The sequence below is a fragment of the Sinohyriopsis cumingii genome, chromosome 18, assembly GCF_028554795.1.
Source record: "Sinohyriopsis cumingii isolate HCF-2022 chromosome 18, ASM2855479v2, whole genome shotgun sequence".
In the NCBI taxonomy this organism is placed as follows: domain Eukaryota; kingdom Metazoa; phylum Mollusca; class Bivalvia; order Unionida; family Unionidae; genus Sinohyriopsis; species Sinohyriopsis cumingii.
Genome location: NC_142978.1, coordinates 71,452,807 through 71,475,353, shown reverse-complemented (window position 1 = coordinate 71,475,353; position 22,547 = coordinate 71,452,807). Strand labels below are relative to the sequence as shown.

At 34.1% G+C, this 22,547-nt stretch overlaps 1 protein-coding gene across 1 annotated transcript; it reads right to left on the bottom strand.

The window, feature by feature from the left end:
- Positions 1–470: 470 nt before the first annotated feature.
- Positions 471–22,431, bottom strand: LOC149776942 (coiled-coil domain-containing protein 92-like). The gene is made up of 4 exons (XM_089941661.1): positions 22,293–22,431; positions 17,862–18,023; positions 16,066–16,113; positions 471–10,004 (listed from the first exon to the last, which is right to left on the bottom strand). Exons 2-4 carry the CDS (start codon positions 17,986–17,988, stop codon positions 9,271–9,273), a joined length of 909 nt encoding a protein of 302 aa, XP_089797787.1. The 5' UTR covers positions 17,989–18,023; positions 22,293–22,431; the 3' UTR covers positions 471–9,270.
- Between the last annotated feature and the right edge of the window lie 116 nt (positions 22,432–22,547).

Sequence of the window (22,547 nt, the reverse complement as noted above, 5' to 3'; positions counted from 1 at the left end):
TTATTGCTGAAGAATATCAAAACTGGTTTCAAACCTTTGCTGTTAACTGGATGAAATGGTCTTATCTTGAATTGCTATAAATTGTTTTAAGCCAGTTGGGCATCAGTCCATTTGAGGGACTCTTATTTTTCTTCCAAATAATACAGAGAGGACAGAGAATGTGCAACAGACATTAAAGCCAAAAGCATTATTTTAAAACTAAATTTAAGATGTGCTGTTAATGCTTGTACAATTTTACCACTGCAGCTATAAAAACTCCATGAGTAACCATGTGAGTGGATATAATCTGTAACATGGCCCATTAAATTATTGAAGAGTTGTTAATATATTTTTTCTGTCTGTGATATACTTTAACATATACTGTTTCCAAATTCTGTTGTATGTTAATTATTATATCACCGAGTCTCATGGTTTGCCATCTGTGACGAAATTCCTATATCTACTAAAGTGAAAGAGATGGAGAGCAAACAAAAACATTTGAATTTTATTTTTGTATCAAGACAACATATTTTCTCAGTATTTGTACAAAATCAATGAAATTTGTGGAAAACACACCTTGATCTGCAACATTTTATATAAAAAAGATTTGCAATACAATACACAAAACATGCTTTGTTGTTTTTTCTCATGTAAAAAAAGTATATATGCAAAGATAACAGCAGTTTTGATATCATCAATCTTGCACAAAGGAGCTAATCTAAAACAGCACCATTTGTACCTAAAACTTGGCAATTCACACTCCAAGTTGTAAAAACATAATATGAAACCTCCCCTCCAGTTATTTATCTTTTTAGCAACTGCATAAACAAAGTCATGATTACTGTGATGAAGGTTTATATTTATGAAAATATACCTAAATGCATTCATTAAATAAACTAATATACATTCAGCTGTAAGATGTATGATAAAAAAAAATTCCATGAAATTTGTAATGTGTAACCAAAATTTAATTAATTATATTTCACAAAATTTCACCTACATGTACTGGTTAGATAACTGGTCAAGGCAGTGATTAACATCAATAATCCCCATGATTCAATAATCTAAGAAAATTGTGAGGAACTGGAAACAATGCAGGTACCAGTAAATAGCAGACATGTGGGTGGACAAGAGGGTATTTGTAAATCATAGTTTAAAATGTATTTGCAAAATCTTTTTGGTGTATTTTCTGATACAGAGAACACATGTATCGACAAAAATACTTACAAGGCATGGTCATTAGGTATTGACTAAGATTTACAATAAATCATTCTTTTGCAAAAATATGCTGTTTTTTGGAGCAGAAAATTTTTTCTGTAAAATTTTTTTGTGGTACACTAATCACAATGAAGTAGTTTAACCATGCCTAAAACACAGTGATATTTTTACCTCACTATCTGAGATATCACAGATAAACATGTATATTTGTTGGCAGCTTCAAAATTCTTGTGATTTCCTAAACCTCATGCTCTACAAATGGAACAAAAAAGCCCACATTAGACTTTAAAAATCATAATACCCTGTGTGAAATGTTGTTGTTGTTGTTGTAGGGTTTAACGCCATTTTGCAGCACAAGATAGGCTATACATGGTGGCCAGTATAATTGGTGGAGGAAGAACCCTGGAAAACCCTGGGAAGAACCACCAACCCACGAGAAGCTACTGGCAGGCTTCGTCACGTATCAACGTTATTCCAGCCTGAGACTCGAACTCACGCAGACAGAGGCTGTGTGAAATTAAATGCTGAAAATAAATTTCAATTAAAATTCATAGCAGTCTCATAATTAACAGTCCCATGGAAGACTTTATGTCTTCAAATTTAAAGGATGCAGGATATTTCTACATAGATATTGTATTATTAGTTCCCTTTGTTTCATGCCATAAATAGGCCAGAGTTTATAAATTTCTTTTCTTTCTCTCATTTCTGTTTTTATAAACTGAAAAATGAAGATGGCCTACGATGATCACTATGTAAATTCAGAATGTAATATTTTCAAAAGTTTATAAGATACTGACATTATCTGCAAGTCAAGCCCGACACAAGCCTTTGGTGACTTGGTGTTGTATATGTGAAGATATATCTGCATGCCAAGGGACACAACTCTGTGACCAATGTATCTGCATACCAAGGGACACAACTCTGTGACCAACTGTACTGAAGAAACATTATTACTGTTGAGCTTCCACCAAAGTGGGCTAAAAAACCCAAACTTGTCTACATCCAATGATGGCTTTAAACGTATGCATGAGCTTTTAGATGCATAGTCTGCATCACTTTTAAAAGAACCATTGAAGACAGGGACAAAGCAATTATTGTAATCTGATGGCAAAAAAGTTTACAAATATCTGTCATACTGAGAAGTACAGTTACAAACATATCATGTCTGTGGAGGAAAATTGGTGACAAAATAATTAATAATGCACAAAACATTTAAGAATGAGGAAAACGAGCACTGTGAAGGGTACATTATGTGCCTTTCATGTTTGTAACAGTTCTTGATGTACACATGATTGACTCTGGAGGTTGGATACTATTGGGTCTCTATAGACTGGTACACATGGTCGACTCTGGAGGTTGGATACCATTGGGTCTCTATAGACTGGACCAAATGTCAAAGATATGCAGGCTGGATGCAAACTCACTATGTAGAAACAATTATTTTCTTAGGAGACTTGCCATGACTTTGACCCTGACCTTTATGTCTAAATAACAATGGGATTCTTCCCTACCCAAAATGCAAGCCATCCACAAACTCTGGCCATGGAACTTATTTACATAATAATATGAAAACCCTTTTTCTTTCAATCTTTGGTCCCCTTTGACCTTTTGACCACAAAATCAGAATAGTTCTTTCTTGCCCAAAGTTTTAGCCATCCACAAACATTGGACTGTGGTGAATGTGCAAGGAAGAAAACTGACATATTTTGAGCAGAAATATTTTTCCTACCACCAGTGATCTTGACCATTGGGCATTTTGACCCCTAAATTCAATAGGCTTCTTCCTAACCCTCATTGCAAGCTATCTAAATAGTTTGGGGGCCCCAGGTGGCAGAGTGGTCTAAAGTGCTTGCCTTTACAGATCACTGACATCTCACATCTTCCTATGTGGGTTAGTGTCTCAGACTCTGCCAATAAAGCTTGCCAGTAGCTTCCCATCAGCTGGTGGTTCTTCCTCCACGAGATATAATGACTGCAATGTATAGCCTTTTTGTGTTGAAAAATGGTGTTAAGCCCACAACAACAACAACAAAGTTTGGTCTTTGTCTGTGATAACAAACTAATGCTACAGTGCAGAAAGCATTGTTTTTTCAGTTGCCATGACCTTGACCTTTGACCTTTTAATATGCTTCTTCCTTACCCCAAATGCAAGCTATCTAAAAAGTCTGGTAAAGGTAGATGCTTAAGAAATGAAGTTATGAAATGAAATAGGGAACAGATAGTTGGATGGACATTCATAATATGTTTCACGTGATGGCAGACATAAAAACTGAAGCCATTTTCTTGACTTCATATGGATAATTACTACTTTTTATTACACACATCCCCCTTCCAAACTCTGTGATCAAAACCAAGGGCATATAACCCAAAATTCGTTACATGTTCTATTGTCTTCCTGATATGCCTACAAGTGTGGAAAAAATGTCACTGTAATTGCAAGTTATGTATATTTAACCATGCCCCCTTTATTGGGACTACAAGACAGAGGCCACGAATTCATAACCATCTCACAAATGGTTATTACATGGGCAATGTATGTTAAATTTCTAAACAGCATGAGGAGGGGGAGGTTAAGAATTACCACAAAAAAGACATCTGGACATATGGATGAATGGTGGTATGGTATCACAACATTCCCATGCTAGTAATGGGATAATAAAAGGATTAAACAATGCTTTAAGCAGAAAGGACTTCACAGATGCTAGCTAAAGCAAGATGATTGCATTCATGTTACAATATATGTAAGACACTTTTAATAATATAAAAATGAGCAAAATTATGGACTTACTAGCTGCCAGTGCTGAGCTGACAGCAAAGTAAATACACAGCAGTAAAATAAAATTGTCTGGCATGTTCCTTCATGTATAAGTATGCCCTGTGAGTGCTGAATGAAGCATTGGATTGAAACAATGCATGTACAAGATATGGAGAGAGCGGGAGAGTAATGTAACTCCTTACAGTCATTAAAGTTTCAATCAATAATGCAACTCAGAATTTTGTCTAAAAAATGCCCATTAATAACAAATGGCCCAATGGGTTCCATATTGGTTCACTTCACTAATCAAAAACATGCAATTTTACAGACTTTAATTTGCTAAGCTTGTATGTCTAAAAAAAACTAACATATAATTATTTTCTTTTGATGGAGATAAATCTGATTATATTTGCCCCCCAAAATTAAACAACACCTGTCCAATAGTACAATTATATATAAACTTTCCACAAGAATTTGTCACACAATTAATTTTGAGCTGATATTTATCATGAGCAATGTTGATATATATTAACAAATATTAGCAATCCCAAAATCTTGAAGGCTCTGCTGGTTTAATTAATTGCTTGTGAGGAATGGAAAAAATATTAAAAAATTTGTGGCAATAGGTAGGAGAAGTTGCTCAGTTAATCTATTTGAAGCTGGAAATTTTCTTTTCATATTCAGTATGTTTAGGATATCTTCAAGATGTGGTATTTTGTCTTGTCATTGATGAACAGAATTGGATTTCTACGGCTAAGGAAATCCCTATATTGTATACAAATTTGAATGAGGCATAAATATATTGTTGGTTATTTGGTTGAGTATGGTACAACTGCAACTAGTTCTCAGGTGGGATTTTACATTACATCGAAAAATTTTCTTCAGCTGAAAATATCATTTTGCTGATTACTGCATTAATTGTTTTGCCCTTTGCACTCTTACTAATATAGTGATACTTTGTAACATGTGATACTTTGTAACAAAAAATAAGAAAAGGCTCTCCAAAAGGCAAACCCATAAATATAATGTATTATAGTGCATGGACTTGATTACCCCTCAATGAGAAAATTTCACAAAACTACATGGTGTCTAAATTTAGTGACACATATGCACTACCATCTCATAAAATTAATACAATGCAGTTTCCTGGTGGCCCCCAAAATATGGCATAGACAAAATATTACCTAGTTTGTTTTTACTTGCTGTATTGTGACAATGATGATCAATGCTTGAAATTTGTTACCTTACTGTGGCACTTGTACCTGACAAGCTATTCAAATGATGGGCACGGATTTTTTTCAAAGTGAAATGTAAAAGAAGAAAATATAGTGTTTGTATGCATTTTTTTCATAGTAGACCACTTCAAAAGGCTATAACTTCATTAAAACTGTGACACAAAATGTTTTTCTCTGCCATTTTCTGTGTTTAGAAGAATGCACAATGAGCTACAGAAAGATCACATTAGGAATCAAAATACAAAGGACTTTTTCTTTACATATGCAAACACAACAGATTGACATCACATCATCTTGTAAATATGCATGCCCACTCATAAAACTTGTTAGTAAGCACAAAATATACAGATGTAACAATTTGATTCTGCACCAGTCTGTGAATAACACCTTCTTAGCCAACTGAAAGTATTGTTAAGAAAATACCACTTACGTTACCTACAAAAGCACAAGACTACAGTGAAAGGTCACACAGAAAGCCCAACCCATGTTAATAGTAATCTATGTAGATAACTTAAATTCTTTTGCAGAAACTATCTTTTTTAAATTTTAATTCAGTAACCCTGAACATTGGATCCTAAAATCAAAAGGCTACTTTGTCACCCTAAGTAAAGGCATTGACAAAGTATGGTTGAGGTCTGTGATGTAAAATTATTGTTAGTGCAATGGAACTACTTTACATTTCTTTTTCAATCACACTGATCTTAGCATTTAGGTGTATGACCCTGAAATCTTGACATTTGGGCTTTTGACCCTGAAATCTTTACATTTGGGCTTTTGACCCTGAAATCTTGACATCTGGGCTTTAACATTAAAACCAATAGGCTGCTACTTTACCAAAAGTGCAAAGCCTATAACAAGTTTTCTTGATGTAAAACATATTACTGCATGCAAACCATTTCGAGTTTTTCAATCACTGTGACTTTGAGTTCATAACGAAATAGGCTTCTATCCTTGCTTCAAGTACAAACCATGCACCATGACCAGCAAATGTAGATGATTGAGACATTTTTCTTCTTTCAGATTGATCTTGATCTTGGAGCCTGGATTCTATTGGGTTCTTCTTTACCCGATGTGCAAGCCATCCAGAGTTTGATAACTACAAATAGTGGGTGCAGAAATCATTTTCTTTTTAAAGTCAGTGACCTTGACCTTTGACATAAAAATCAACATGATTCTTCCTTGCTGCAATTGCAAGCTATCAAGATTGGTAACTGTAGATGGTAGACAACTCAAGTTATTGTGTAAAAACCATTTTGCTTCTTTCAGTCAGTTGCCTTCACATTTTGCATAAAAGATTGATATGGTTCTTTGTTACCAAAACTGGAAACTATGTGCATAGTTTGGTATATTTGTAATAGACATACAGATTGATGGACATCATAGCATAAGAAGTCCCACCGTATGGTGGGTGTTGGCAAATTAAGTGCTGCACTAGTATGGCAGTGTGCCACTTCAACTAATCAGGTACCGTTTCTATTTTCATCAAAATGGCTGAATATCTTCCAAAAGTAAAATACCCTGCACCTTGATTCAGAGTAATGAGGTGATCTGGCCTGGAATTCATCAAACTTTTGAAGTAATAATTTGAAACAATTGTTCCACCTGAAGAAAATCTTTCAAATGTGTAGAAATGTTTTATAAGAGTAAAGTAATGACCTTGTTTTATACAAGTATCATCAATAAACCAACATTTTATTGCAAAATTTCCAGTCAATTCTCAATCTTAATTGTGAAGCTAGTGTCTGCAAATACCATACATGCTCATGTACAGTAGGACCCTACTGTAAACAGCACAGGTCCAGATCAGCCTTCACATAATGTGCCATCAGATCTGGGTTGATGCAGTTTGTTAGGATTAGAACAAGCAACACAGACCTTGATCTGTATGCCCATGATCTGACATCAGATCTTGCTGTGATATTGTCTACATATTGTATGTGAGTATATATGTGGTGATGATCCAAATTTATTTCCTTTGCTTTTAGAAAATTTCCAAGAGATTTGATGGCCAATAATTAGTGGCCAATAGATCATGATGGTTGTTTATTACTGGGTAAATTACAACTCAAATTTAAGTTTTCTGCACTTGTTTCTTGCTGTTTGGAAACCATGTTTTAATTAGTCAAATGTCAAAGTAATATTCAACCTTCTTCAATAATGGTTGAGGTTAACTGTTTATTATTTTAATCACAAGTTTAGATGTTGGAGGCTATTTTGTTACTTGTTAGTTTTGATGTTGGTGGAGGCTTGCAGGTTATTTATTACTTTATGCACATTACTAAGATTTTGGTGGAAATTATTTATTACTCTATTCACATTATTTAAATGTTAGCTGCAGTTATTTGGTTATTTGTTACCGTAATCATATTATTTTGATGTTGGTGGAAGTTATTTGGTCATTTGTTACTTTAATCACATACTTAAACCCTGAATGAGAATTTCAGAAGTGATTAGCACATTGGAGCTCGAGAAATTATATTTTTATGAATCTCAGAGATTTTAAAATCTCAGAATAATTTGCCTTTCCCTGTCTAACATCCTTATGGCATAAATGATAAACTCTTTACCCTACATACAGTTCTGTTTGCTTTTCATTTCAGGTATGTTTGTCTCAGTAATCAGTTGGTAAATATCATGTATAAGCTTCGAAAGAGGCAACCGTTTTGTCAATACTGCCTTTTATTTAGCTAAGTAACAAACCTTGAGGTTAATCTATGATTATTATATTAAGCTTCAACATGAAAAGCATGAATTCGATTTCCTGTTATATATAATGATGTGTTATGTCACAGTTTTCAGGTATACTTATGATGAGGTTTACATGTATGCAACTTTACCCTCCGGTCAAATATTTCTGACATATTCCTCAAGTCAAAGTACCATTCAAATAAGAGTTTATATTAATTTTCTCATGCGAGAAATGAATTAACATAAAACATATAGTAATTACTCACCTACAAGTTGAGTTGAACTGTAAAGTATACAGATCTGGATATGTTGTCATGTAATGTGGTGGCAGATCTGGATCTATGCAGTTTGTTAGGAGTAATCAGTACAATAAAACAATAGAGCCCTGAACTGCTGTTGCATTATGTGATGGCAGATTAGGGTCTATGTTGCTTGCAGTTAGACCTGAATTATAAGTATATATATTAGGTCTCATACGTTTACTTAAGATCACAGTTAGATTTTTGCTAAAACTGTCTGCAGTGTAGTAATTTGTGATAAAGAAAAAAGCTAGTGACTGACATATCTTACAAAGTAACATTTCAGATGTAAAACAGTCATTATATAGGCATGGAGTAAAGTCATATTATATAAGATTAGTCAAGTGAAAGCTGTAGAGAATAAGGTTGGAATGCTGGTATTTTTTAATGATCCATATGTATTTAGTGGAAAAATATTTGAAATGTCATTCCCTATACATTTGTATGATTTCCTAAAAATCCAGGTATTTTACCATGTAATTTTGAGACCAGGTTTCTTATATCAAGTATCCCTCATTACAAATTTTGATTTTGAGAAAGACAACATATTAATCTGCGATTCACAGACTCAGGAATTAAATGTTTATATAAAATGACAAACATGTAATTAGCATGTGTCTGTCCAACCAATCAACAGAATAGCACACACACACACATACATACACAGTGAGAGAGTAGGGGTAAAGAAAATGACATGATCAGGAAGAAAATAAAAGAGAAAACTGTCTTCCTTTTATTCACAGCCCTATTTAAATGCATATATATATATATATATATATATATATATATATATATATATATATATATATATATATATATATATATATATATATGTGTATAATAATATTCCAAAGAAAATATAGCTTCATGTGATGAAAAGAAAACAACGTTATATGGAATTCACATTTCATTTCATATCCTTTGTGGGACTAGCACAAGCAATAGGTGATTGTGAAATAAAATCAACAGAATATCACAAAGTTTTCAATACATTTTACAACACTCATTGATCCACACACACACACATACACACACACGCACATATATTTATATACACTCACTGATTACATAACAATCAACACCCAAGTGAAAATAATTAATGATATTCAGTACTGTGAGACTCTTGAGCATGATGGGTCCATTTTGGCTCAGTGTGTGAAACATTCCCTATAGCAAGTGTCTCTATCTCTTGAGAACCTGATCCAGATGTACCTTTTTGCAATTTAGCAGATGGTTTTGTAACCGTATGCATTTTCACATGAACTACATCTACCTGAGGCCGAATTACTCGGCCTGATGACGTTCGAATTGGTGGCAAAGGTTCTGGAGCTGTCTTTATATGGATTTCTGGTTCCAGATCATCTTGATGCAAAAATGGACGAACAAGTTCTGAGGGAGATTGTGATCGGGATGAACCGCTACTTTTGCCTGAGTTTGTTTGGACTGGTTTGAGTTCGTCTTCACTGCTTCGCCTTAGATGCTGAGATCGCCTTGGCCTTGATGGATTTCCCTTTGGAGGTGCTGGCATAAAGGCTGATTTCTCTGCATCGTTCTGAGGGATACTCAACTGTAAGCGTTTTAGTTTGTGAAGTTCTGTGGTCATGTATGCAATAGTGTTTGATTTCACTTCGTTTTCAGCACGTAAATGTTCAATTTCTTTGGTCTTCTGCCTCATCTCTTCAAGATGTTTCATTTTTTGCCTTTTGAAATTATTTTCAATATCCTGAATCAAATTGTCCTTCTTCTCGAGTTCTTGTTCCAATTCATGTTGAGTCTCTCTTTGATTATCAATCAAATTTTCCATATGCTTTATGCGATCAGCAGAGGTACCTACAAAAGATGGAACTAGCAGTGATATTTCTGCATTCCGTTTTTTTTTAAAATCCACTGACTCATCTTACACAGTACTGTGTATGAAAAATTTGAAAATTATAATGGTAGCTCACTGAGATAACCAGAAAAGGGATTTATTTGCCAAACTTAATGTAATATGACTGTCAGCTTTTTCAGACTTCCTCCTTTTCATTTCTTACTAGAGATTGATATAATCTATTAGTACCTTGTTTTAAATGGTGCCAAACAAATCTTAATTTCAAGTACCAATAGTAACCAACCAGGTTACCTGAATTCATCATATAGTTGACAATAGAAACCAACCAGGCTACCTGAATTCAGCATATGGTAGTCAATAGTAACCAACTATGTATGCTACCTGAACACAACATATGGTAGTCAATAGTAACCAACCATTCTACCTGAACTCAGCACAGGGGAGCCAATAGTAACCAACAATTCTACCTGAACTCAGCATATAGGAGCCAATAGTAACCAACCATTCTACCTTAATTCAGCATATGATAAATAATACCCATTATTGTATGTGTAGAGTTCAACAACACAAAAGCACAAAAGTGGCTATACAATGTTGATTAAAAGTTGACTTCTAAAAATGTAAAGATAAACAATTGCAAAAAATGTATAGGAAAAAAAAACCTTCCAAATAAATGCAAACATACATATACAGGACTACAAGATAAGAAATAAAATGTAAAGTTACGAAGTCTTTAAAAGGTATATAAAATTAAAGATAGAGGTAACACATATTGTCATCTCAACTGCATCCCCTCCAAAATTATCAAGATTTTCTCTTGTGGTACATCATCTTAAAGTTTCTTGATTGCGTTCACATAAAAATCTTCCTTCTCTAGTAGATGGAAGGCGATACACTCAACTTACACACTTTATTTAAGGTTCCACCTTCAGAAGCTATATCAGATATGCATTTTATATATGCAATTGGCAAAACTGAACTCAATCTCTGCTATTTCTTCTATATGAAAGCTGCCACTCTCCAATGATGTGTTTGATATTCCAGAGATTGCTTGTGGAGTTTTTATTCCACATATTTTATCATGTTTACAGATATATAATATCTTAAATCACTATATGGAATCTCCTCTTCAAATTGTGTGAGTGCAGGGCAGATTCAGGGCTTCCATTAAATTGATACTTTTTGGAGTCCCAAGGCCCCCCCCCCAATTTTAATTTTTATAGGGTCCTTATAGGATGTTAAAGGGTCCAACTTTATAGTATCTACAGTAAGTTGTGTGTCTATGTGTGTGTGTGTGTGTGAAAAAGAGAGTTCTCACTAGAATTTAGGTGAAAATAGGAGTTCCACTGGCAAAAGTTGCAGTCCCCTTCTCAGAAGCATGTTGGGCAAACATGAAGTGGATAAATGTCCATTATAATGCCATGAATAAAGAGATACTAAACCTTGTCAGTTTTAATTATTTGTAATTCTTTAAATATCCATGCATTAAAATTGACATCCTGTCAGTCAACTTGGGAACATTACACACAAGTCCCTTATTTAGACAGTAATATGATGTCGCTCACTCCAAAACAAAAATATCAGACTAGGCGTCTTAATTACAGAATTGGACGATGATGAATTTAATTTAAAATTTTGCAATGAGCATTCATGTGCTAAATCCCGAGTGCCATATGACATTACTTGTATATTCTTCTTTGAAGTTTGTAAAACAGTATTGATTTGTCCTTCTTTCTGATCAGACATGTTTTGAAGTTTGCAAAGATCCATCTGCTCTAACATTTTCCGTTGAATAGCATCCACAAGTCACACCATAAAGTGTCTTGCTTATAATCTGGCACCATTTTCTATAAAACCTTAGACTGGTCCACTAATTTTATTATGAATATAATGAATCTGTGTGGCTAAGCTCAAATTGACAAAACCTGTCTGTTTTCTTGGAAATAAAATGGGTCATATACATTTGCATTAATAGAAAACAAGAAAAATTCTTACGCATCAGTGATGTTTTTAAAGCAGATTCTCAAATTTATACAAGTGGAATTAAAGAAATGATACTAAAAATGATAAACACAACTTTTTACTAATCTTTATTTATTTTATATTTTAATTTACCAAAACAGTGTAATCCATATACTGGAGAACATAAAACATAATTTATTGAAAAAAAGACCTAATGATTATGACAAAAGCATAATGGCTGGCATGCATGTGTTTAACCCCAAAATACTTATCCAAATTTTCAAACAGCATTTTGTCCAAGTCTCGATGTGAAAGCAACAAATGGTAGTAATATTTATTAATGTAGGGTTTATCTTCTAATTTTATTTGAATCTTTAGCGTGTTATCTTTTTGAGATCACGTGCACTATATTTATTCAGCTACAATCGGTAATGAACACAATGTATAATTAATGAGCATAACCTCAACAGACAGTGTAGAAAATCCCTGAGACTTCTGTTTCCATAAACCTTGACGTTTTCTGTAAGCTGGAAATCAATTTGGTTAGCAATTTTTATTGCATCCTACAGGACTCTTAGGCTGGGGTTTTAATGCATCATTTTTAATTTTATTGCACCAGGGATGCACATATGTGTGTTATCTGAAGTCCTGAGCTTTGGCTATTTTATCTACCTTTTCATTACCCTAATATCAATGTGATGTGATGCCCATTTTCCAGAATATTTCCAGATTATATTAGCAAAAGATGTTTCCTTAATATTTAACAATATTAATGTTCTCTAATTGAAGGATTTGCAAGGATTTCTGTGTGGAATGGGAATTCAAAAAAAAAGAAATTGTGGGGTTTTTTTTGTTGTTCATATTTCAGTTCAACAATTTGAGTATGGATGTAGTTTCTGTAGTGAAAATCAAGGCTTAATACACTAACTAGCTATGGTAGCCGCAATATAAAGAGTACCTTGAGGGGAACAATGCACTGCTGTCCAAAAAGAATTTCCAGGAATTCAAAATAAAACCATTTCTTCTTTTTAACTGCTGAGTGTTGAAACCATCTCTAATCTTCCAGAGTGATGAGGTATCTGGCAGCCAAATGGATGTAAGATTAACACTATATTTAATTAGGACAAACTAGATACCATTAGAAGACTTTTGGTGAAAACCTTGTGCCAAAATGACCATCCATTCAGCAGAATTAGTGACAATATTTTCTGTATGTCCACTGTGGCAGTCATAATGGATGTCTACTGGACACCATTTGAAGTCTTATTGAAAACCCTGTGTTAATATGAGAATCAACTCCGAAGGAATAGCCAAAACAAGACTTTCAAGATGGCTGCCATGATGGTCACACTGGATGTCAGATCAGTATCATTTTCACTCAAGACCAAATATACACCATAAGAATTTTTCTGGTGAAAATTCCAAGTCGAAATGGCTTTCCATTTAGAAAAAGGGGCAACAAGAGGATTTTCAACATGGTGTACAAGACAGCAATATCTGAGGTAAGATTGAAACCATTTTCATTCAGAATTACTACATATCATGATTAGTCTTCTACTGAAAACCTCAATGTCAAAATGACTTTCCATTTAGGAAGAGTAGCAGTAACAAGAGTTTCAAGATGGCAGCTATGACGGTGATACTAGATGTCTGATCAACTAGATGCCATAAGAAGTCTTCTGTTGAAAATCAAATGTTGACATAACTTTCTGTCTAGGAGGAGCAGCAATAAGATTTTCAAGACGGACACACATAGAATTAAATGATCATGGTTGGTTATTTATCGATGTGTAAATTTTACCTAATCACTCACAAAGTAAATAAAGTCTGAAGGACTTTATGTAAACTTCGTGAGAGATTAGGTAAAATTTACACATTGATAAATACCCAACCATGATCATTTAATCCTTATAATTCCAATTTACTTCTAACATCAAATCAGAAGACTCAATCAGCAAAACATTTTCTTTTATGTAGATGGAAGTTTCTTTCATCAGACTCTTAAATGCAATACAATACATAGCCCTGTCGCTAGCCAAGATTCATAGATTTTTTTTATACAGTGATACGGGGTAGAATGTCATAGCGGATCATGCCAGTGATATATTGTTATGATCATTTTATTTCAATATATAAAAAATGGTTGTTGTGGTTAAATCAGGAATATTCCTTCTTTTTTCGAACATTAAGCTTGCGTATGGCACGTATTAAAACTTTCTAACATTTCAATCTTTCAAAAGCAAGATAAAGTCTATTTTTAGAGATATCCATTGGATGACATATAACCTGGACCTTTAACAACCACTGCTGTAACATGCCGTACAGGTCAAATGCAATAATTTCCAAAGATTGGCTTCTAAAGCCTGCCACATGTCTTCTTCGGCAAAAGGAGTGTGTTGGAGTGCAGGAAGGTCTGTACAATTATATTTTTTTAACTTCTAATGGTTAATTTTAATCTGTGACTTGTCATTTTTTTTAATCGGAAATCACAGGAGTGGGTGGGTGGGATCATGTTGTTATTCTGAGGGTGTAAGGCGTTGATATAGATAAAACTTAACATCAAATAATCTGGAAACATGGAACCAAAAGTAGTACGCAGAATTTATTGATGTGTAAAAAATTCCAGATCAGAATCATATGACAGTTTACATCCAATCAAAATGTTGAAAACACAGTCAATTCATAAAAATTGGAATTATATATATATATATCAGACAAGCACAATTTTTGTTTAAGACCAACTCGATATTATAACAAGTCTTCCATTGAAAACCCCATGCTAATATAATTTTTCAATTAGGAGGAATAGCAATAACAAAATGGCTGTTGTGGTGGCCACATCAGTTGGCAGATTGGCACCATTTTCATTTAGGACCAACTCAACATCACAAGAAAAGCTAAGTGAAAACTTGATATGACCATCAATTTAGATGGAGTACCTATAACAAGATTTTCAAGATGGCCTTGCATTTTCATTTAGGCTCAACTAGACATAATAAGTGGTTTTCTAGCAAAAATCCGATGCCAAATATAACTTTCTGTTTCGAAACAGTATCAATAACATGATTTTCAAGATGGCTGCCATGATTACTTTATTGGACTTCATATCAGCACCATAGTCATTTAAGACCAACAGACATCATAAGAAGTCTTTAATAAAAACCACATGTATATATGACCAGCCAAAATCGACAAGTAGCCATAACAAGATATCTGAGTGGCACCATTTTCATACAGGAAAAAACAGACAAGAGAGTGAAAATCCCATGCTGATATGACTTTCAGGAGATATTAAAATAACAAGATTTTAAATATGGCTGCCATGGTAGCAATACTGGACATCAGAATGGCACCATTTTCATATAGGACCCACTAGACATCATAGGAAGTATATTAATTTAGCACAAAATCCCATGTTTATATGACCACACATTCAGGAAGAGTAGTGAAAACAAAATTTTCATGATGGCTGTTGTGGTAACTATACAGGACATCAGACTGGAACCATTTTCATTTAAGGCTGACCAGACATCATGAGAGGTCTGTGAGTGAAAACTCTATGTTGATATGACCATCCATTCAAGAAGAGTAGTGATAAGAGTTTCCAGATGGCTGCTGTTGCAGCTATATTGGCTGCCTGAACAGTACCATTTTCAATTAGAACAAGACTTTGGGATGAATGTAGTTTAGGAGGAAAATTAAACAAAAGTGACAAGAAACTTGTGCTAATGGATGGTCAAATGTTGGATGACTGACAACAGGTATGAGACAACAGACCATACCATAAGCCCTTCTGCTCTATGACCAGTTGAGCTAACAACTGCAGGTTTTTATACAATAATGATCTCTGGTAGCTCCAGTAGCATTAGCCTCTGAAAAAAACTTATGCTTCAATGTCCAAAAGGAATTCATAGGAGTTCAAGGTAAGACCATTTCCTTTTAAATGTAGAACACTGAAACAATCTCTGACATTCTTGATTGATAATTTAAGTTAAATTTTGCAATGTCTACACTATATGAATCTGGAGGAATTTACCAAAGATCATCATGTTCAGATCTAAAGTAGAATGTACTCCTCAGTGGAAGACATAAACATACCATCTGTCCCAACATCAAGACCTTGCATATTCAACTGGAATGTCAGCTCTAGAAGAGAGAGGAAAATGTTTTGATCAGTATGCAGTAGTTCTATCAAACTCCTTTTTCTAAAGAAATCACATAAATCTGAATAGTATTTTTGAATTTCATGCCTACATCTATCTTTGTCTTAAGAGACAGTGGTTGTCATGCAATTGGTGATGGTTTCTCCACCTTAAAAACCACTCTATGTCAATCATAATCTTTAAAGTACTTAATTTGTTCGAACTTCCATGTAAAATAAATAAGATTTAAATATATGAAAGGGACACACACAAAATTTAACATAATTGCATCAAGTAACTTAAAACAGCAAAAGCATTCCTTTGGCTTGTCCCACCCACTCTTAAAATATGTGAGCCTAGGGTCTAGTCCTAGGGAATAAGAACAAACCCAGGAGCTAATTTTCGTTGTGTATCTGAATTCATCTTTTCATGTCCATCTAGTGTTTTAGTTTGGTATATCATTTTATGGCAGATCAATAAGTAGGTTATTCAGTGCAGCGGCAAATGGTGTCGAGTGCCTTGCCCAAGGTTGTATCATGGTTAGTCAATCCAGGCTGATCTTATGGTAGGATTTAATCCCACATCCTTCTAATCATGAGTCTGGTTGGTTGGTTGTTATGGGTTTAACACCATTTTTCAGCACATTATTGGTTATACTGGTAGCAAGTATATTTGGTGGAGAAAGAACCATAGACCCACAGGCAACATTTCTTACATACCAACACTGGCTGAGCCAGAGAATCAAAAAAACATGGATAGAGGTGAAATATTAATGCTCTGTATGAATGCCTTTGACCACTTGGCCACCTGAGGCCCCTGGTCATGAGACTGGCATGCTAATAGTTGCATGTATAAATTCCATTTTTCATGTCCAGTAAAAGTAAATGTGGTTGTTCAATGAGGATCTTAACAGGTTCTATGTTATGACCCAGGGGCTATGTCCCTAGGGGTATGAAAAGATCCTGGGGCAAATGGTATAAAGCTTGTTTCTCTTAATATCTGGTGCCATTTGTTATTTTCAATTTAGACTGTTCCATTACGGAAACAAGTCCAACTCCACAAAATTCCAATGTGCAGAAGAATGTGTACCTGTGTGAAAATCCAATGAAATCATTGATGCATACATAAACCTGTAATCAATTCATTCTTTCTGTCTATCTCAGGTGGATTTTGCTTACTCATGCTAGAAAGGATTTTGTCCCCCAAAACAGAAATAAAAGTTTGAAAAAAAAATAGGCAAAACTGCTGTTAATTGACTTAAAAATCTGACTAATTCATCTATATATGAATACAAATTACCTATAAAATTCCATTTGTCTACACCAAGCTGTCTTTGCTTAACTGTGGTAACAATTTTTATGACAAAAATGTCCAACTCCAGAACCTTCCAAAATGAGTAAAATATTGAAAAATTGCTGTAATGGGTTGACAGTTTAACTTGGTCATATATATGTGAATACAGACATGTCTATCAACTTGTATTGTCTACCTAGTAATTTAAAGCAGTTTTGCCTAAATTGTGTTAAAGATTTTTGGCAAAATAGTCCAAGGCCATGACATTCCAAAATATGCAAAGAAACGTGGTCCCTTACATTATTTACACAACCACAAAAATATTTTACATTAGCAAAAAAAACCCAAAAAACATTAACACATCAGTTTTAGAAAATTTTCAGTACCAATACAGGACACAAACATACACACACAAACATGGGTTTCCAGTTAAGAACTTATTATGCTTCATACTCAGACCTTTGCATCTGCTTTGCAACTTGCTGATCTCATCATGCAGTCCTTTAAGTGTCTTTGCATGCTCCTGCTGCATGAAGAGAATGGCACTCTCGATGTTTCGCTGGTGTGCTGCTGCTTGAGATGTCATCTTTGGTATACACGCCTGTCACCCTTAATAATGAACTGGAAATATAACCATGAACATTTTCAAAACAAGAATAGTGAATATATAAACACACACATTAGCAACAAACTGAAAAATATCCGCCTGAGCACAAAATTTATATTCAAAAAGAAAATTGTGTCACCTGAATATAATGCTGTTTCAGACAAATATACTTAATGATAATACTGTACATCTATTTATGAATCTAGAAATAAAAAATACTTAGTTACTGCAATATTAATTTTTTACATTTGAAAACTGTCATGAAGCTATTATTTTGTACAAATAATATTAACAATATTTTCCCCAAATGACACTTCTGACTGACATGATGTTTTATAAATATAGGTAATGGAAAAGTGTATCACTGAGAAGCTCTTACATTTATATTAATGAAAAGATTGTGTGTGTGTGATTTTGATTTTTAATGTAGCTTTAAAAATTTCTCAGCCATATCGCTATGATGTCTGTAGTGTGGCAGCTTTTAGCAATGTCTAGCACTGGGGTATCATGCTGCAGACATATAGCATGATGTCCCACACAGTCACATTATCCTGACACCAGGTGGACCAGTCCTAACACTAACCTCTTAATGGCACAAAACTTGATGCCAACATGTGTGTGCATGTGATTTAGATATTTAACATAATTTGAACAATATTTCCATCATATTGCTACAATGCTTTCTACCATTAACTCAAACTGCATGGAGTATGGCTTGTCAAAAACATGTTTCAGGAAGGGCATTTAGCATCTATTGGTGTTTTGTTTCATGTAAACAATCATTTTAATTTTTTTAATTAGTATTTGCAATCATCTGATTTTAACAACATAAGAACTATATGTTGTTTCTTTTAAAATAAATATAATGCAATGATATTACAATATTTCATTCAATACTGCAAAATATACTGAAATATGATTTTCAATTAAATACCCACCCCTGATAGAAATTAAACATTTGGAATGTATATTGCAAGAATGTTATAAAATTTTGAAATTTATTTATATGAAGTCAGCTTTTCATAAAAAATTGGGGTATTTTATCCATCTATCCATAACATTCCTTGTCAATACAAACTTTTCACCTCTCATGTCACAGCAGTCAAACTTGGCAAGTAACCACTCAATTTATCACTTTCCCCAAGGGCCACCACAGCAGGTTAAAGGTAAAACTTACATAAAATGACTAGCTCTTCTGTGTTGATTATACTTTTCCTTTTGACTTTGACATATATAATGAATTGTTCACAACTGTTCCCAGAAGCCCTGCAGAAAGGAGACATTGGGGTCAAAAATTAGGACATTACTAAAACCTGTCATCATGGGTATCAACTCGAAGATCTATGAGAGTACTTCAGAAAGAAATGTATCTGAATCAACAATGACTCCTTGACCCCAGTGGCAAGGGTGATACGGTCAAATAGAATATCACTAAACAGTTTGTTTTGAGTATTAAACTGAAAGCTATAATTTTTTAGATCCCTCTAGACAAAGCAACATTTGTACTATACATGATGTAACATTCAAACTTAGAGGACTTCCCAATAAGCTGGAAGCAATTTCAGTGCAGGATTACAAGGTCAAAATGCCCAAACATCTTTTTTCTATTGATTTAGCCTTTTAATTTCCTTTTGATAAAGTTCTTTAATAACTCAAGACATCTATTGTAAACACTGTCATGCCTTTTTGACCCTAATGATCATGAGATAAGATTCAAAGTAGTCAGAAAGAAGGATATCATTAAAGCATGCCATTATGCATATATATTTAGATGCTTTGAAGAACAGGGTTTGAAATTAACACTTGTCCACTACTAGGAGAACTGTCAACTTGGTGATAGAGAACTAAAACCCCCAGGCCTCCCAGTTATCAATTAGATCAGTAAAACTTTCTGCCAGTCGCTATCATAAGTTCAGAAGTGGACATGTATCAGATGTATTGAATAATACATGTGATAATATGCCTTTTCATAGTTAACTATCTCTTTAATATGTTAATTTGATACCTGCCAAGTCCCTGCACCGTACACACTGATTAAATAAGGGTCTAACTGCTAAAATAGTAATCAAGCACATCAAACAAGCCTGGTATCAGGGACAATGCATTAATTAAAAAACATAATGATATAAAATGATTTAGGGTATAATGTGAATTCCATAATTTGCCCAGTTGGAATAGGTCATGATGAGTGACTATAGAAAAAATATAGAATTATACCAAACCTTATTTTATTTTTAGATCAATGTTGATACAAAACATTCAATGCATTGACAAGTGCAAGGCATGCAGCTGCCACTGACACATTAAATATTACATGATTATCTACACATTAAGTCTGGCAAGGGGACTGAAACTGAGCCTATTATATCAAGACTTGATTCTTACAAAGGTGAGTAGAGTTGACATATCTTGCAATCACTGGCAAAAAGACTGAATCGAATCTGCTAGGGGATCTCTTGGTCATACACACAGGAGATTGCAAGGAAATAATATGAATACTGCTTCATCAGTGCATAGCATGACTTGCAAAATTAGGTCATATGATAACACATATATTAATATACCGATTTTCCATAGAGCATGCTTTGAAGATATTTTCATCACAGAAATATTTAATGAAACTGGAATAGAATTAAACGTTTGATACAAATCAAATGAAAGAAACTAATTTTGATCTTGTCTACTCTTTTGCACAGCAAAAGTAACTGCATATTACATAGTTACAAAACAGTGAAATAGTTTAGAATAATCAAAAAAAACTTCAGTAAAATAGTTTAGAATAAAGAAAATATTACTTATCCACAAAAATAAACAATATAAAATTAAAGATACATGCCATGTGTTCTAAAATAGAATCATCTGATAAACTTATCTTAGAAAAGTTCATGTCAGATTATGACACATCTCTGTACTGGCAGAGGACCACTTCTCACCATAAACAAATTGACAGCACAGTGCTTATATCTCAAGAACTGATGTAATTTTTCTTTACTTATTACACATTTGAAATGGCCTCCTAAAATAGGTGTGAATAAAACAGAAAAATTTGCCTCTTAACCCTATGAAGACAAACGTTATGTTGCAAGACATGGCACTCTGCCAGATGTGTCCGATGAAGTCAGCCAGTTCATATTAACCTAGGATTTGCTTACTGAATTTTATTAAATGAAGAAGCACAAGCTGTGAACAAGCCATATCATAAAGTGTAACGATTTTCGATAGCGTAATGTATTTTTGTATTACATGGTGTCCAGCTGCATGGCACCACAAACAGTCAGTCATCTTTGCAATTTTTGGATTCGCTTTCTTCATATTAACCACATTTTAAAATATCTTAGGGGACTGAATCGAGATGCTGTGGAATTTAAATTAGCTTAGTCCTAGAATGTAAGACATAGCACATGTTGGTTTTGTTTTAGTGCTATGTCTTACTATCCAAATAATGGCCTTGTATAGCATGTTCCAATGTCATTGACATCGGAACGAGTAGTCGAAGTTTCAGGAATATCTCACACATTTGGCAGCCTATATCTACACTTAACCACTAATTTATGTTGAAAAATTATGGGAATTATCTGGATGAGAGAGAGGTATTAATAACATCAGTTAGTGAAGGCAATACTTGATCTAAGCACTCAAGCAGCATAATATATTTTTTATTTGTTTTGTTAAAGAATAATATTTCAACTTAACCTGGTTTTGACATTCTCGGCTTTCATCACTTTCCAGCCAGCTGAAATGTAGGCCAACGAAAATTGAAAATAGGTCCATTTCTTTTGTGAGAATTTGAATTTATTAGAGAAAAGATATCAGGTTAAGTAAAGTCTGGCAAAACATTATAACTTTACTTTGTAGGAAAGTGTCGTTATTGGTTGCCAGTTGTCTGTGATATTTCTGAACATTTGGCTTTCGTTACACTGCTAGTCGACATCAAAACACGCTACACAGCGCCGTTATTTAGGCAGTAAGACCCATCACCCAACCCCCGAACAAAAATATCCGGTGATGTGTCTTACGTTGTAGGACTAGGACTAAGAATAGCTGCGCTATGTGGGCCGACACAATCACTTTGCCCTAAGAAGAAACATTCACTTTACTTAAATAAACTGACATCTAAATACCTAATGATATCTTTCAACGAATGACTGCCTCAGTATGGTCATAAATTAAATGTACGGTAAGACAGAATCTGACATTACTAAATTCTCCCAACTCCCACCCCTTCTCGGTCAAAACTTTTCACTCATTATCTTAAAAATTCCCTCGGATAAAAAGATTCGTACTTCTTTCCTACGTTAATGAAGATTCCGATGCATCATAAAGTTATCCTAGTGCCCCATCTTCCCTTGGCATCCCAAAGGTGTCAAATTAGCAACCTGATCTTGGTAGAGCTTAGGTATCTGACCACCATAAAGTTTCCCTCACAACGAGGAATGTCAAGGCATTGTGGGTAACATATGTAACTTCCTTGTTTTTCCATACTGTTGTTATTATATATTTTCTTACCAACATAACATGTTATGATTAAATATAGTAAT

Excerpts from the sequence above, each read along its gene's own strand:
- LOC149776942 (XM_089941661.1), bottom strand. The coding sequence starts at position 17,988 with ATGACATCTCAAGCAGCAGCACACCAGCGAAACATCGAGAGTGCCATT. Across the intron at positions 16,114-17,861 it reads GTTGCAAAGCAGATGCAAAG|AGCTGACATTCCAGTTGAAT; the intron begins GTCTGAGTATGA and ends TCTCTCTTCTAG. Across the intron at positions 10,005-16,065 it reads TCTTGATGTTGGGACAGATG|GTACCTCTGCTGATCGCATA; the intron begins GTATGTTTATGT and ends CATCTTTTGTAG.